At 48.6% G+C, this 17,469-nt stretch overlaps 1 protein-coding gene across 1 annotated transcript in view; it reads left to right on the top strand.

Annotated features, from left to right (window-relative positions):
• KCNQ5 (potassium voltage-gated channel subfamily Q member 5) overlaps nt 1–9,653 on the top strand; it is a gene marked incomplete at both ends in the record, with an annotated part of 573,038 nt that extends 563,385 nt beyond the window's left edge. The window contains 3 exons of the mRNA XM_082855769.1: nt 3,930–4,061; nt 6,417–6,543; nt 8,823–9,653. Of these exons, the coding sequence (XP_082711895.1) occupies nt 3,930–4,061; nt 6,417–6,543; nt 8,823–9,653 (1,090 nt within the window). The remainder of the gene's footprint in view (nt 1–3,929; nt 4,062–6,416; nt 6,544–8,822) is intronic.
• Between the last annotated feature and the right edge of the window lie 7,816 nt (nt 9,654–17,469).

Here is a 17,469-nt window from a genome sequence, read left to right as displayed (position 1 = left end):
CCATGTGTATATCCTACAACTTGGGTAAAGTAAGCAGAGGACCCCTAGAATTTGTGACAAAAGGTGAAACATTACAGTTATTAGGGGTGGGGAACCCACATTGGCCCAGGCCTGATTCTTGGGAGGGGCCTTGGAGGGAAGGAAGGGGGCCAGTTCAAGGGCAGAGTGCACTGGACCCCCTGGGAAGACAGAGCTGGCGGTGAGATGAATAGACTAACGTGGCCTCGGGTTTACTTGTGTGAGGGTCAGAGGGCACACAGAGGAGACAGGAGGAGGTCAGTGGACAGCTGGACATTCCCCTGAACCTTTACAAGTGTGCCTGCCCAAGAGCTGCCCTGTGGTGCGAGCTTAGTGGGGTATCAGCAACACGGGCCTCGTACTAGCTGTGTGACCTTGGACAGGTTACCCGACCTCCAGAGCCCTCGCTAGACCCAGATATCAAAGGTGGAAAACTCTTAGGGCTTCACGTTGACATAATGGAGGCAAAGGGCTCAGGGCAGGGCCAGCCGTTCAGCAAGGGCACAGCGATGGGAGACCCACCCCAAGGCAGGCGGTGAGGTGGGAGGACGAGGCCTTCACTTCCCACTGTCCAGCTCCGTGTCCAGGACAAGGACCCTTAGTACTCGGGTCAAGCTCGTTGTGGGGGGAGACAGAAGCCATTCTAGACATCCAGCGGGACCAGGGAAGTGAGGGGGCTTAGCTTAGTCTCCCAGATCTTCCACTCTCTACCTTCTGATTTCAACCACGAAAACCGAGTGCAGTCCCTGGAAAGGCGAGGGGATTGGGTGGAGGGAGGGAAGCGGAGGTGACTGGATGGTATAACCCTCTCGAATCGCCCGGCCCTGATGACCGGGGTCTTGGCTCAGAAGGGTCATCATACAGTGGCCAAGATGGGCAGGGAGCACGCCTCCCGTCCTTGCCCTCCTGGAGCAGGCCTGGCACGCAGGAGTTTTGGAAGCATCTACAGCAGTCTCTTAGGAACAGAAAACTAAGCTTATACTCTGTTTAGACTTTAACCGCATGTGTTCATCCCTGTGTTCTTGATGGTCCTGTGATATATAAAACTCATTCAGCAGCTGAATTACTCTCCCACCAGGCCCTCCCCTCCCCACCTTGGACGGTTTCATTTTGCTGTTAGCACTCTCTTTACATTTGGTACTTACTGGGTTATGGTGTCATTTATTCCTTGACTTTCAATGTTTTTTCCTTTCTCCTTACTTTCTCATAATGATATCTTATCATTTGTGATTTCGTTGTTCTGTGAAATCCTAATTATGTTAGTAATTTGAGGGAAAAGTATATTATATTTTCATGGTTTTCAGAAGCATCTCTATTTAACGGATTCTTTTCTGAATCAGGCAGGGTCCTAATCATTAATGAATACACAAATTTGTTTTACTTTAGAAAGTTTTTGGTATTCACGAAAAAGAGTCAGAGTCTTATGGTCTCCCTGAAATGCGCCTCGAAGAGCTCAGCTCTGTTCCGTTCAGGTGTCAGGAGTCTGCCTTGGCACGGAACAGCAAGAACAGCTTTGGGCGACCAGAGAGGAGCTCGTTCACATCCGTTTCTTCAGCGAGCGTGTACTGAATCGCTGATCCTTGCCAGGGAGCTTATGAGCTGCTGGGATGAAAAACACAGCTTCCGACCTCAGTGAATCTCCTCGAGAGGTCCGTGCTTGAGCTGAACCTGAACAGTTAGCATTTTGGGTAGCGTGCCAAGACAGACCTCTGAGAAATGAGCACTTTGATGACGAGAGAATCTGGAAGGGCTGGTGTGGGGCTGCAGGCAGAAGAGCAGGCGGAGATGGGCGAACGTCTGGGGAGAAGAGGGGCGCTGCCTCCGCCCGTCAGCCCCTTCCCTAGCCAGGCGGAGCCTCCAGACAGACAGAGACAGCCCTGCAGTCTGGACCTCCTACAGCCTGGTGGAGGCCGTATGTAAGCAAGTAATCACAGTGTGGCATGTTAGTTACTAAAACGAAGGCTAATAGACAAGTGACTAACTGCTTGGAAAGAATTGCAGAAATTTCCATTAAAACAGCGACGTTAGAACCGAGTCTTAAGTATCCTGTAGGACTTCAGGAAGAGGAAAGTCCTCGAGTTCCAAGGAGGAAGTGAACGAGGATGAGGTGAGAGGGGTGGGCAGAGGCCAGCCACCCACGGCCTTGCAGGATGTGCTAGGGAATGTGATGCTCACCCAGTAGGCCAGGGAAAACCAATGTGGTAGAGAAGGGGGGTAAGAATATTAAGGACAAATGATTCAGGCGTGATTAGGAGACAGTCAGATTGAAGTTAACAACACAATTCCAGGATCGAGTTTGGGGCTTTATAACCAGTTGCAATCAGCTATCGCTTAGGATAGGTAATTTTCCACTTAAACGCTACTTTTGTCCCTAATCTTCCCACTTTCCTCCAAGGAACAATAAGTTTTGGTTCCTAGAGCCTAGTTGACTGATCTGTAGCCTGGGACCCATGACCGTGATAATAAGAGTCTATGAGCCAATTAGTAGTTGAATAAACACCAACAAGTTTCACATTTACCTGCAGTAAGGCTGCACAGAGTCATTAAAATGCTGTGCTGCTTTGCTTTCCCCAGGAATTATATCAAGTTATTGCAGTAACTGGTTATCTCAAGCAGCTTCGCTCTTCATGACATCATGAAATTTATTGATGAAATATTGTTTTAAAACACGGAGTCCTAGGGAGGGCTTCCCTGGTGGCGCAGTGGTTGAGAGTCCGCCTGCCGATGCAGGGGACACAGGTTCGTGCCCCGGTCCGGGAAGATCCCACATGCCACTGAGCGGCTAGGCCCGTGAGCCATGGCCGCTGAGCCTGCGCATCCGGAGCCTGTGCTCCGCAACGGGAGAGGCCATAACAGTGAGAGGCCCGCGTACTGCAAAAAAAAAAAAAAAAAAAAAAAAAAAAACACGGAGTCCATGTTGGGGGAGACATTGTAATTAAAAAGACCTCTGGTGGCCAAAGGAGGGACTTCCCTGGCGGTCCAGTGGTTAAGACTCCATGCTTCCACGTCAGGGGACATGGGTTCGATCCCTGGTCGGGGAACTAAGATCCCATATGCCACTCGGTGCGGCCAAATAAATAAATAAAACCTCAGGCTCTGAAGAGTTTAGACATCCAGCTTAGTTGATGAGTGTGTTATGTTTGAAAAAAAACAAAAAAACAAAAATAAACCCTTGGGTATCTAATTGAGCAGTATTCTGCAGAAATAATTTATGAAATTTTTCATAAATTTCTATACAAATGTACATTTCCCTAAAGAGAATGAGAGTTTTGTAGCACATCTGCATCTCAAAAATGTATATAGTTACATAAAAGACCATTTTAACAACCTTTTTTTTTTTTTTTTTTTTTTTTTTTGCGTACGCGGGCTTCTCCCGTTGCGGAGCACAGGCTCCGGACGCGCAGGCTCAGCGGCCATGGCTCACGGGCCCAGCCGCTCCGGGGCATGTGGGATCTTCTCGGACCGGTGCATGAACCCGTGTCCCCTGCATCGGCAGGCGGACTCTCAACCACTGTGCCACCAGGGAAGCCCAACTTCTATATTTTTATAGGGATGCATTCACTGGGTGTTGATCTTGGACTTCTTGGGGTTACATGGAAAAGGTAGAATCGCATTTTGACTTTAATTTTAATTCAGGGTTTCAATGGACATTAAAAAGGTGCAAGACTTAAGTATTAATGTTTAGTCTCTTTTTTAGTGTGTTTTTCTACATTCAAGCTGTGCCTCACAGGAGATATTCTTAAATTGTCCACTGTAACCTCGGGCTTTTCTGTTGCATTTCTGCAGGAGCTTAAAATAATTTGCTGTATGATGTTTTTCCCCCAGAGTTTCCTCTATATACTAGTGAGCCATTTGGGTGACTTGTTTTAGTGACGTTATGAAGATTCATATGTAGTATGTTGCTCTTACAGAATTATGAAGTTTCACGTCGCAAAACGGAAGTTTAAGGAAACATTACGCCCGTATGACGTAAAAGACGTCATCGAACAGTATTCTGCTGGTCACCTGGACATGCTGTGCAGAATTAAAAGCCTGCAAACACGGTGAGCAACGCGTGGGTTACTTGTTCTACAGGAACAGGCACAGAAACTGTCTGGGGGGAACGTCTCCCTAGTAGAGAAAACTCTTGAATTCCATGTTTCTAACTCTTTTTTTAGTGAACAGCTGGACTTTTGCGTTGAAACGTAGATTTTATTTAAAAGTAGATCAGTCATTCAAAGCCTCAGTGTATCGGCAGTGTCTCAGTGTCTCACCTGTGAAAATGGGATATTGTCAGTGGCTGCCTAGGGTCGTGGTGACGATTGAATGAGTTAATGCAGGGTCACCGAGTGCTCGGGGAATGTTAATGGTTGGTGCTGCTGTCATTTCCGTTATCGCCCGAATCCTAACCATCCTTCAGAGGAAAGCTAGTCTTTCTCCTTCGTTAAACTTGACCCACTATCCAGCCCACAAAGACAGACCTGTCCCTCCTCTGACCCCCTAAAGCGAGTAGAGTCCACTGCAGGGAGTAGAAGCGTAGCTCACCTTGGAATACTGTGCCGGAGAGTCAAACTGAGGACCCAGGGTCATGACTCTTACACTGCTTCCCTGTGGGAAGCTTGTTCCCCGGGCCCTGGACCCAGTCTGGGCCCTTCCCTTCATGCCTGTCCTGCACGGGGCTAGATACACACCGTCTTGCCAGGGAGCATCTTCTCTAGTGGTTGAAAGAAATGAGTTCAGTATGTTATTTCAAACATGTAGTTTGATTGTGTCATCTTGAAGCCAAAATATTTAGTCAGTTTCATTTTTTCAACAGCCTTGCTTCACTATCAGGCCCCAACTACCAGCATTCGTTTGAACGTTCTTAAAACACAAGGACTGAGTCTTCAATGTTTGTCTATGCCCAGAGCACACTTAGCCCAGGGTGAGGCATACACTAGGCCCTTGGTAAAACACCTGTTGATTCCTATAACATTAGTTACAGAAATCACAGTTTTTTTGTTCATTTCATTCAGCAGGTAAGTATTGAACCTGCAGTGTGCACTGGACACCCTGGGCACCCAGAGATGAACAAATGACCCAGTCCTTGTAGAGCGGCAGTTGAATGGATTAGATGTCATGACTGCCTGTACTCCTGTGCACACAAAGTAAACTGGAAAGTTGAGTCAATATTCCTTATAATTCAGTTCTAAAACACACAAAAAGGAAGAAAGTAAGTGTCCAATTTAGGCTGACTAGGTCTCCTTGGAAATTGTTTTAAATCACCTGTGATCCTGTTAACAGTCTCTGCGCAGGTAGCCAAGGTTTTCCAAGTCCTTTCACAGAACTACCTAAGGCTCCCAACGTTTTTGTTTGCTTGTTTGTTTATTACAAATGTAATTGGTTTTCTTTTATTTTTCTTCATAGTGATAGGGTCACTAGTTAAAATACACTGTAAAATCTGCAATTTAAATTTTATTTCATGCTGCATTGTAGAAATAGTTTACATAAATAGCGTCCATTTAATGATTTAAAACAAAGGTTAAATGTAAATTAGGATCCTGTATTTATACCTATGATTATTTATGATTTTCCGGTAAAGTTTTATTTTTCTGAGGGTGAAGGAATTAATGTTTTTGAAAGTAAGATATCTTTAAACTAATTTGATAATTTCCAGAAATCAATTGACCTGGAGAGAATGCCATAACATTACAAACAGGATTTTTTCATTTAACATATGTTTGTTCAATTGGTTTTGTTATTTCTTTGTTTTTATTGACGTATAGTTGATTTACAATGTTGTGTTAGTTTCAGGTGTACAGCAAAGTGATTCAGTTATACATGCATTTATATCTTTTTTCTTTCAGATTCTTTCCCCTTATAGGTTATTGCAAAATATTGAGTATAGTTCCCTCCCAATGTTTCTATAAAGTTCAACTGCAGCAGAATTTGCAGAACTAATCTGGAGTTTCTTGCTTATGTGATGTGTGTATACTGTCCAACTAGAAATCCTGAGATGGAGACTACAGCTTTCTTATCTGCTTATCTTCCATATGTCAGATGTATGATAAATGGTCACTGAAAAATCTGTTCTATTATTAACATGAAATAGTCATAATTATGATTTTGTCATTTTTAAGTGGTTGAATTCAAGAAACACCTGGTCAGGAGTGGAAACAGACAAATTACTTGGTAGTTTAGGACATTTTTTGCCTCCAGAAGATCAGCCATAAGTGATTTCATCATGGACTAGAATAATGAGAAAATTAACCTCGTGTAATTTTCATGTGAAGAAAATAAGCACGTCAACTGGAAGAAGTTCATTTTTATTTCCTCTTACGTAAATAGAGATAATCGTATTTTTCTTTTCAAAACCCTTCCTTCCAGCCTAGGGCAGTGTCCACCTTCAGCACTCATAATCAGATCTCTTTCTCTGCTAGTGTGGATCAAATTCTTGGAAAAGGGCAAATCACATCAGATAAGAAGAGCAGAGAGAAAATAACCGCAGAACATGAGACCACAGATGACCTCAGCATGCTCGGCCGAGTGGTCAAGGTTGAAAAGCAGGTACAGCTCAACTAAACTGCTTAACTTTTTAGCCAGATTTTTTCCAGTTTTATTGAGATGTAATTGACGCATATCACCGTGTAAGTTTAAGGCATGCGACGTAATGGTCTGACCTCCATGTACTGTGAATGATCTTAGCCTCCACCATCTCACAGAGACACAATAAGAAGGAAAGCACAGAAAGAAAACAGCTTGTTTTCCTCGTGATGAGAACCCTTAGGATCTACTCTGTTAACACCTTCCTGGGTACCACACGGCAGTATTAGCTATAGTCATCCCCTTGTGCATCGCACCCCCAGCACTTGTTTATCTATAACTAGGAATCGGTACCTTCCGGCCACCTGCCTTCGGTCCCCTCCCTCCACCCGCTGCCTCTGGTCACCATGAATCTGATCCTTTTTCTATGTGTTTGGGAAGGGGGGTGTTTTTTGTCGTAAATTCCACGTAAGTGAGATCATACAGTATTCGTGTTTCTCTGCCTGACCTATTTGACTTGGCATTATGCTCTCCAGGTCCATCCCTGCTGTTGCAAATAGCTGGATTTCCTCTTTTTTATGGCTGAGTAATATTCCATTGTGTATATTTATATATACACACACCACAACTTATTTATCCATTGATCTGCAGTGGACACTTGTCTCTGAATCCTGGCTATGAACATGGGGGTGCAGACATCTTTTTGAGTTAATTTTTGTTTCCTCTGGATATAGTCCCAACAGTGGAATTGCTGGATCATGTGGTAGCTCTATATTTAATTTCCTGAGGAACCTCCATACTGTTCTCCACAGTGGCTGCACCAGTTGACATTCCCACCAACAGTGCAGGAGGGCTCCCTTTTCTCCACACCCACATCAGCATTTGTTATCTCTTATCTTTTTGATGACGGCCATTCTAACAGGAGTGAAGTAGCCAGAATTTTTTTTTAATCAAAACTGATTATAGGCAGTTGGATGTATTTTAGTGAGTAATAAATTTTAAAAGGAATAAAATCAAGAAAGAGCAAATAAATTAAATTTTCTTTATGCATAGACAGTGTTTCTCTAAAACACCTGGATTTCCATATAAGAAATAGAAAATTTCCTCTCATCAATTAATACTCGAACTGCAAACAACTATAGATTTCCAACAGAAGAATAACAAAGATCTAGTTTTTATTTGTGTTTTGGTTATTTTCATTGTCTCTCTTATGTCAATTAAAAAAAAAGCATAATAACTATGGTAGTGCACTGAATGTTTGTTGACCCTGAGAGTGTATCATCTCATACAAAGACAGATTTTAGAAATCAAAATGCTCCCCCAATTTGATTATAAATATTCCAAGCATTTTATACCTTTATTTTTAAATTTAGAATCGCCTAGATTGATATCTAGGGTCTTTTTTTTGTTTTTTTGCCTGTACCGCACAGCTTGTGGGATCTAGTTCCCTGACCAGGGTTGGAACCCGGGCCTCCTGTGGTGGAAGCGCAGAGTCTTAACCACCGGACCATCAGGGAAGTCCCAGTATCTAGGGTCTTGATTTCTTACAGAATCAGTTCCCTGCTAGGCAGCAGTAAAGTCCCAGAATGTCTTCAGGGGAAGTGGCTGAGGAAGGGCAACCTGATCGGGGAGGAGGGTCTGGAAGTTGCTTTGTACAGCGCTTATATGGTTTTTGAAACATCAATTTTATCTTATTTTTTTTATAATTTATTTTATTTTATCTTTGCGTTGGGTCTTCATTGCTGTGCGCGGGCCTTTCTCTAGTTGTGTCGAGCGGGGACTACTCTTCGTTGCGGTGCGAGGGCTTATTGCGGTGGCTTCTCTTGTTGCGGAGCACGGGCTCTAGGTGCGCGGGCTTCAGTAGTTGTGGTTCACAGGCTTCAGTAGCTGTGGCTCGCGGGCTTCAGTAGTTGTGACTTGTGGGCTCTAGAGTGCAGGCTCAGTAGTTGTGGCGCACGGGCTTAGCTGCTCTGTGGCATGTGGGATCCTCCCGGACCAGGGCTCGAACCCGTGTCCCCTGCATTGGCAGGCAGATTCTTAACCACTGCGCCACCAGGGAAGCCCCTGAAAATCAATTTTAAAGGCTGGGGAGGCAGAAGGGCGTCAGTGGAGACCAGGTGGACGGCCGGCGGAGCGTCCTGCCTCTCAGCCGTCCGTTCCCGCCCTCACGGCTGGAAGGGGCATCCTGAGCTGGTGCCCAGTCAGGACTGCGTACGACTTGCCTCTCCGGACTTCACGGTGCAGGCACAGCCGGACTTCTTTCGACATTCTTATCACCAGGTGTACGTTTTCCCCTCTTTCAGGTCCAGTCCATCGAGGCCAAGCTGGACTGCCTGCTGGACATCTACCAGCAGGCCCTGCGGAAAGGCTCCGCGTCGGCCCTCGCACTGGCCCCCCTGCAGACCCCGCCTTTCGACTGTCAGCAGACCTCGGACTATCAGAGCCTGGCCCCGCCCGGCGGCCGCCTGCCCCGCTCGGCCAGCGCGGGCCTGGCTCGGGGCCTGCAGCTCATCCTCACGCCTGGCGAGCTGGGGCCGCAGACCTTGTACGCGCTGAGCCCCCCGGCGGCCCAGGGGCCCGGGAGCCCGGGGGACGGCCCGGCGGCGGCGGGGGTGGGCGCGGCCCGGCCAGTGGCTCCTGCCACCCTGCAGATCCCGGCCCCGCTGCCCGCCCTGGGGGCCCTGGCCCCCGGCCCCGCGGGCCCGCACGAAGGCCTCCCCGACGTCTCCGCCCGCCTCGAGGCCGCCAAGGAGCGCGCGCTGCGCCAGAGCCTCGACCTGGACGGCGCGGCCCTGCTATCTGTCCGGCCCGCGGCGGCCCAGGACCGGGGCAAGTCGGCGTCGGTGCAGAACCTGATCCGGTCCACGGAGGACCTGGACGTGCCGCTGTCGGGGAGCGAGTCCAGCGGCTCCAGGGGCAGCCAAGATTTTTACCCCAAATGGAGGGAATCCAAATTGTTTATAACTGATGAAGAGGCGGGCCAGGAGGAGACCGGGTCGGACGCCTTGCACGCGGGGCCGCCGGCCCGGGAACCCGCCCTGGCGTCGGACTGTCTCAGAACTGGACGGTCCCGATCATCTCGGAGCGCAGGAGCCACGGAGGCCCTCGGCCGGGCCCATGCCAGGCTGAAATGAGGCCCTCGCTCGCTTCCCTTGCCCCGCAGCCTCTCAGCCATACACGTCGCTGCATGAACTCTTCGGGAAGCCCTTCTCAAAAGTTGAATGCCCAAGAATCAGGAAGAGCAGGAAAGGCAGTGTCCAAGCCCGTTACCTTTTAATTGCATGACAATGCATGTTCAGGGGACGGCTGAACTTCCCAGGTAGGACAACATTACCCCTCATTCAGGAAGGTACCTCGCGTTAAAACTCCTGAGAAATCAACACTGCTGGTGCTGTGGTGTGTGTGAAAATGTCAAGGTCAGGTCGTTTATAAGATTGGACTCTGTCTTTTGAAATGATGGGAGTAAGCGCCTTCAGATTTCAGGCATTTCTGCTTTGTGGTAAAACACAGAACACAGGTTCAGAATTAGGCCATGACGTGCGTACACGTAAACATAGTATCAGCTGCTGACAGGGTGTCCAGTAAAGCAGAATTGGGGAATCACAGAAACGGCTGCCTGTCCAAGACGTACTTGCCAACCCGTTCCTATTCAGGCATTTTATTATTAATGTAATTTGAATGTCAATTCGTGTGCTTTTGGTGACTTAACGCTGTGGCCAGCAACTTTGCACGTCATTTTCATGTTCTTTATGACGAGAATGTTCTTCGGTTAGAAAATGTGCAAACAGTGAAAGTCAAGGCCAGTGGGGCAAATAGGCTGACTCTGACACATCTGACTTCAGTGGAAACGTATTCCCTGATGGCTCGCTCCATCAGCTGCTACACAAGCAAACCAAGTCCTGAGAAGCGGACAGCCGGCCGGGCAGGGCTGATCCGTGTGTCCTGCAGCGCTCTCCACTACAGGCAAGTGCGAGAGGCGCTTCCCACGGCTGATACACACGCAGGATCCTGGGAGCAGACGTGTGAGTGAGACGGGGATGGAAAAGGCTTGAAAAGAATCCAGACACGACACCGGGAAACAAGTGAGCTCAAGAAAACGACTTCCCCCTCCAGGGCCGTGAGAGGGAGGGAAACAAGCCAAAAGGAAAGACCTTGATTTTTTAGAAAACGAATATTGCTAAGGAATTCAACTACCTAAACATCCCTTATTCTTATATATAAGCAGAGAATTTTGAAAGGCATTTATTTTTTAATATGCCCTGAATGTCTTTTGCTATTAGCTAGTACATTTTGCATATGGAAGGCTAAAACTAAACGTCCTTTACTTTTTATACTGTAGTGCACATTTTCTATTCTTCCCAAGAATGTTGCCCCCAATCTGAAATTACTGGCTCAGTTTCCTGGTACAAACATTTTATGGTTCAAAGTCAGGTAACACTGGCGGGGTCTGCGAATCAAAGCACTTAATAATATAGCATGGCAGCAAAAAGACCAAGGGACACCAAAGGAGAAATGAATGTACCAGATAGCAAGCAAAGTTGACCGCTTGTTAGAAACCAGCCTCGCTAGCCCAGACCGTCAGAACTTCTGCCAAGGTAACGGCACCCAAAGGGCCAGGAGAAGCGAGAGAACACTGGTTAAACTCTCACCACAGAAGGACTTAAAGAGAAGAGTTTTTTCCTTGGCGGTAGTGCTGCCTCCGGGAAAACTTTCCCAGCGGCCAGGAGGACCAAGCAGGGCTGTCGCCGGCCACCCAGAGGCCAGAAGATGCCCTGACACCCGCCAAGTCCCTCCCAACTCTCTCCCCAGCCGGGTTTCTCCACCCCAGACTCCCCCCGCGACTTTTCTTCTCCACAGGCTTATGGACTTCCCGCCACAAGTTCCCTTCTGGACGTCACCAGCCGACATCCCCAAGTAAACCGCTTCTCCACTCACCCAAAATGCGCTTCTCAGCCTTTCAAGACCCTGTCCTTTTTGATAAACACTGAAATTTGGCAAGATTCCTCTTCTCGCCCCACCGGGATCCTAGCACACTCCCCCGGAGCATGTCGTTCAGAGTGTGCTTGGGTGCTGGAGATATGCAGAAGAGAGTCTAAATTTTACACTCCAGTTAAGAAGAGGTTCTCAAGCTTTCGAAGCCATTATTTTCATTTTCGAAACGTAGAGTGTTTGTTAGTAAAGTATTAAATGCAGTGTTTCATCTACCCATGTATCCACTCAAAGTTGTGATCCATCCTCCCAAGGAGGTTGTACACAAGAACACACACACACACACACACACACCCCTACCCCTCCACTGACCCGAAGCCAGACCCCCGCCGTGCACGGCAGGCCTCTCCAGGTGTCGGCCGAGGAAGAGGCAGGAGATAGCAGCTTTCAGGTAGCACTGAGTCTTGGACACACTCTGTCCGGGTCACACCCCACTGGCAGCAGGAACTCTGAATGTACGGGGGACCCCTCTGGCCCCTTCAGGCCTCAGACACAGTACAGTTCATCCGGCGTTGCTGAAGACGGAAGACTCAGAAACAAACCTAAGCCCATCACTGAGGGTTACCCACAGCCCCGCGTGGTAAATCATGTTAGGAAAAGCTTTCATACATCCAAGCCATGACCATTTTGTGTCTGTCTTACTCTATAGCGCACAAAGTCCTGGATGTCGAAAGCCGGTTGTCTTGTGTGAAAACTGGAGGGTTGTGTCTGCTCTGTTCCTCTCGGCAGAGCCGAGAGGGGCCTCCCACTTACACTTAGCAAAGTCCCTTCGGTCAACCCCAGACGGCGTCTCGAAGCACAATTCAGCTGAGCGCTGATCAGCCGCCGGCTTTCTCGGTCCGTGTTCGTCTGCCTTCTGCAGTTCGTGGGGCTGATCAAGCTACCGCTTCCTGGCAAACATCCCTTCTAGGAGGTGAACTGAGAAACTTTGCTGTGTCTGATCTAAATGTTTGCATTGTGTTCAACTAAATTAACACGTGTAGATTGCAAGTTTCGTTTAAAGAAGACACTTGACTGAGTTTTTAAGTCTTTATCTCCTGTTCTAAGGTGCCTTTCTTGCCTCCCCTTGGCTCAGTGATTCTGAACATTCTTAATTTGCCAGTAAAACAAGTCTAACAGAGAGGAGGAAATCAGGCACAAAGTGACTAATTCTCATGCCTGTTTGCAAAGCAAACTATAAGGAAGGATGCAAGTGAGCAACTAAGTGAATAGGTCACTTCATCCAGATTGAGAAAATATCATAAATGTTAACTTATCTCCCCAGAAGCTATTTTTTGCCTTAAAATGACATGGTTGTGTTTTTGTAAGAGAAACTTAATTTAATATAATTATGTGCATTTAAGTGAGCAGTTCTGGAAGTCGTGTATGACAATGCAGTTGTCTGTTTCCTGAAAACAAATAAATCAGGAATATCATATCCATTTCAAGCTACCATTCAAATGTAATTTCCTTTGCTCTCTTTTACTGGGATTATTTGTTTTAAAGTAAAACATTAAAAAGATGTCTATAAACAGCTAGTGTGCTTTCATCTCGTACTAACCGGTTTCTTCTGAACTAACTGGGTCCCAGTCGATGAAACTGATCGTATACAGATTTGGGGTTGAAATTAAAAATTACCTTTTTCCAGTGTTGCTGAAGAAACCATTGGTAACTGGGGAAGAGGAGAGATTTGCAAATGTTGTTGAGGGTATCATAAGAAAAATTAACTTGATATTATACTGAATATTTTTATATGTTTTTAATTTGATATATCAAAACAGATGCCAGCCCATATGAGCCTTGTGTCAGCTATAATAAAAGGGTTTGCTAAACGAGTGATAAGAAGTGGGGACCAGCAGGTCCCCAAATGCTGGAACCCCTGGCTGCTCAGAATGACCATTTGTAGCACCTACCCAGCGCTGCCCAACCAGGGGGCTTCTGCTCCAGAAGGGATCTTCCCCTTCTGCCCTAGAACCGCCCCCTCCTTCTGGTCCACTAGCAGTTTTGCACAGTGTGCATCATTAACTGCGGTGGAATTATTTGAAAGGAGGCTCAGAATGTTAGAGCTCTGGAACGCAAAGCAACAGAGCCCTAAGAGAGCCGCCTTAGACGCAGGAGGAAGGGGGAGAGGCTGTCGCGTGAGGGGCCTCCCCCCATGTCTCTGAGGAGCGCACCCAGGTCTCCCTGCCTGTCCTGTCACCTTCCGGAGACGAGTGAAAATAATCAGCAAACTTGGAACGTGCTTGCTTTGACCAACTCAAAAACGTAAACAGCTTCCAAACGCTTTCGCACCTACCTTACAGCCTCTCTCAGTCCCGCCTTTAAAAGCAAAATATACGGACAATTATTCTACCCTCATTGTGGGTACAAGTAGGTTCCCAGACCTTGAAATGCCCACTTTCATCACCCTGCTTTCGACTACTTCAAGCACCTGGTACAAGTAAAAACTGCTTCTTTAATTTTTAAAAATTTTTAATTAGTTACCATAAGACTTCACCCTCTGGCCTACCTAACTCCAGGTTATTGAGGTTTTCACAACATTTCCAAGCAGAAATTGATCAGATACGCTACGTGCAACCTACAGATTATGCACTGCCCTGAAGTCACAGCACCACAAGACTGGTGAAGGGCAATTTTTCTGTTCCGATAAATAAATAGAAAACCCGAAGGCACATTGGTGTGATATATTTCTTTGCCCGTTCCCATGGCCCGTTCATTCCTATCATGGTTTTGTTGCCTAGTTCAAGTCCAGTGCACTCCGGGCTAAGCATCGGGGTCCAGGCTTCCCACACACTGTCACCGACTTTCTCAACTTCTCACCTGCTTGCAATTTTTTTTTTTTTTTTAGTGAGGCCCATCTCTTTCCATTACTTGCTTCTACTTCCCCTTTCCTTTGCCTACAGCGGTGTGCCTACCTTCCAGCGCCGCCAAACCCTGCCCAGCCCGTGACCCCAGGAGCTAGGTACCCGCACCTTCCCCTGGGGGCAGCCCCCGTGCTCAAGGCAGCACATCACACGCAGCCCAGGTCAACAGATGCTTCTGCGTATCTGCATGTCCTCGCCGAGGCCTCCGGGCCACATGCAACACCACCTCCTGCTTCCAGGACTCGGGGGAGAAAATGCGTCGGCCCCTCCCCGGGGGAGCTCTTCCCTTAGGGACGACTAATTCTCCTGCTCTGGATCCCAACCCCCTCCTTCCCCGTATCTGCGGCATCTCCCACTCAGTAACAGAAGTGAGCCTCTCCCATGACCAGCATGGCAAGAGCTCACCTTCCTCTTTCTTTCTCTCCACATCGCACCTTCTTTAGAACCAACGATTTATAGCGTACGTTGTATAAGGTACTTCTGTTTCCCCAGCATCCATCCACCAGCCAGCAAGACAGTCAGGCCCACGCCTGCCCACCCCCCAGACAACCAGCTCCAGCCCTTCAGCGTGACCTCCTGGAAGCACATGCTGACCTCCCGCAAACACATGCAGTCAGCATCCCTCTTGGCTTCTCTGGGGCCGCCAATGCTGTGAACAGCCTGCCTTCCTTTTAAAACTGCCCCCCCACCCCCGTTTGTCCCTGCTTCTCTGGATCAGTCCTCTCTATTCACTGTCCCAAGCTCCTTACTTTCCTTGCTTTGCGGTCAGTGCTCCAGATCCCACCCTTCTCTCCTCCCCTCACACCCTCCCCTGGTGGCCCCACCCGTGACCTCAGCTACTAACGCTGGGGTCCCACGCAATCAGGGGTCTCCAGCCCTGAGCATCAGCTCTGAATGTCTCCCTTGGGCCCGAAGTCCCCTCGGTCGGACGTCCCAGACAAACTTCTTGAGGGGGACATGTCACAATATCCCCCAAACGTCTCCCGCCAGGCCACGCAGGCAGAAGGCACGCAAGAACCCTGAATGGGTGAAAGTGTCCTGGTCTCTCTGGCCTTTTACTCAGTTTCAGCAGCTTCCAACCCCTAACTTCAGAGGTCTTTCTCTCAAGGAGGATGTGACCCTCAGCCTCGTTCACACTGGTTCACAGATTTGATTGGCTACTTCTCCCAAAGGTCTCTGGGCTTTTCCAAAGGGAAAGAAATTAATGGAATTAATGAATGCCAAATAGTGAGTAATCGTGTTTCTGCAGGCCTGGGAGAAGAAGCCCCCTCACCCCCCGCCCCAGGCCTCAGCATCCTTCGCCTCTGTCCCTCCTCCATTGACGAATACACTGCCTCAGACCCCACGGATTGTACCCAGGCCTAGATTCTGCCCATTCACCAGGAGGCCTGATTACTCACGCTTCCCTGGAGCTCCAAGGAGAAAAGGAGGTTTCGTCTCCCTTCCCTGCTCCCTGGGCCCCATGAAACCACATTCCGGCTCCCCAGCCCTCTTTATACCCTACCAATGCCAAACCCATAGCCAGAGCTGGCCTACAGTCTGTGGATCCCAGACTTTAAAATAACTCATGAACACACTACTATATATAAAACAGGTAGCCAACAAGGACCTACGGTAGAGCACAGGGAACTCTACTCAATGTTTGTACTAACCTATAGGGGAAAAGAATCTGAAAAAGAATACATATATATGTGTAACTGAATCACTTTGCTGTGCACCTGAAACTAACACAACCTTGTAAATCACATAAACTTCCAAAACAAGCTCAAAAAGTAGCAACTCATGGTGAGTGACTGCCCAGTGTTGAGCCAATAAGGGCTTTCCCAGGTGTTACCGAATTTAATCCTCACCACCTGACCACAGGTAACCTATCGGTTAGGATGGATTTGGCTGCGGGTATAAGAAAACCCGAGGACAGGGGCTTCCCTGGTGGCGCAGTGGTTGGGAGTCCGCCTGCCGATGCAGGGATACGGGTTCGTGCCCCGGTCCGGGAAGATCCCACATGCCGCGGAGCGGCTGGGCCCGTGAGCCATGGCCGCTGAGCCTGCGTTTCCGGAGCCTGTGCTCCGCCACGGGAGAGGCCACGACAGTGAGAGGCCCGCGTACCGCAAAAAAAAAAAGAAAAGAAAACCCGAGGACGTTCTATTATCCAGCATAACTGAAGTTCAGGGTGGCTCCAGACAGAGCCGTTTGTTCAGTGACGTCGGGGTTCCGTCCTGCCTGCTTTCCCCCTGGTCTGGAGGAAAGTACTGGCGGATCCTCTCGCTGTCCACAAGGTGCCACCACAAGCGCCTTGATTACCTCTTGGGGGGGGAGGGGCGCCAGCCCAGCGGGATGTAAATCCTTTGCCGGCCCCTGATTAGACTAATGCAGGTCACACGCTCACTCCGGAACCTGGTAGCAGTCGCACCATGATTGGCTTAAACCATTCACACCCCCCTCTTTGGAGTCTATCCTCCCGGGTAGAGGATCTGGCAGCCAGGGAGGTTCTGGAATGGAGGGTTAAGAGCCTTACTAGTCAAGTTATTCATGACTTGAGAGACCTCAGGACCCTTTGCTGCCGGAAACACCCACCACGACCAATCCCAGCCCCTACGGCTGGCAATCTGGGGACAAGGCCCGAGCGCCCACCTCCCAGGCCGCTGGCGGGGGACCGCTTTCTGCCTCCACCTGGACTCCCGCCTTTCTCCTCTTGTCTGCCCTTTAAGGTCCAAGGGGACCCTGCTTCTAGGAGAGGACGTTTGCTAGAAGCCCCTGTTTTCATTCAACCCAGAGCAGCCCGAGGAAGCTCCAGGTCTCAGAGAAGCAGCTCTCTTTCCCGTTTGCTTCTCCTTCGCTGGCCCAGAAGCCCCTCGTGGGCCAGAGAAGTTCATCTGAAGGAAGGAGCAGGGCACCAAAGGCTTTGCACACTGGGCCACTTGTTCTAGCGGATCTTTGCTGGGGGACCACTTTCTTACACCCCGGGGGACTCATGGCCTTTGAGGGATAAGACCGGGCCACAAATGCCACCTCGTGTCAATGCCCTTCAGGTCTTTTCACCGATGTGGACCCAAAACTCCCCTCACGTCTCGACTGCCCTGGGAGAGCAAAATCCTTTTACTGCCAGAGCGAAATCTAA

The sequence above is a fragment of the Leucopleurus acutus genome (genome assembly GCF_964270905.1).
Source record: "Leucopleurus acutus genome assembly, chromosome: 15".
NCBI classification, from domain to species: domain Eukaryota; kingdom Metazoa; phylum Chordata; class Mammalia; order Artiodactyla; family Delphinidae; genus Leucopleurus; species Leucopleurus acutus.
The sequence above is the reverse complement of the archived record's forward strand: the minus strand, read 5'-3'. Positions and strand labels throughout refer to the sequence as shown.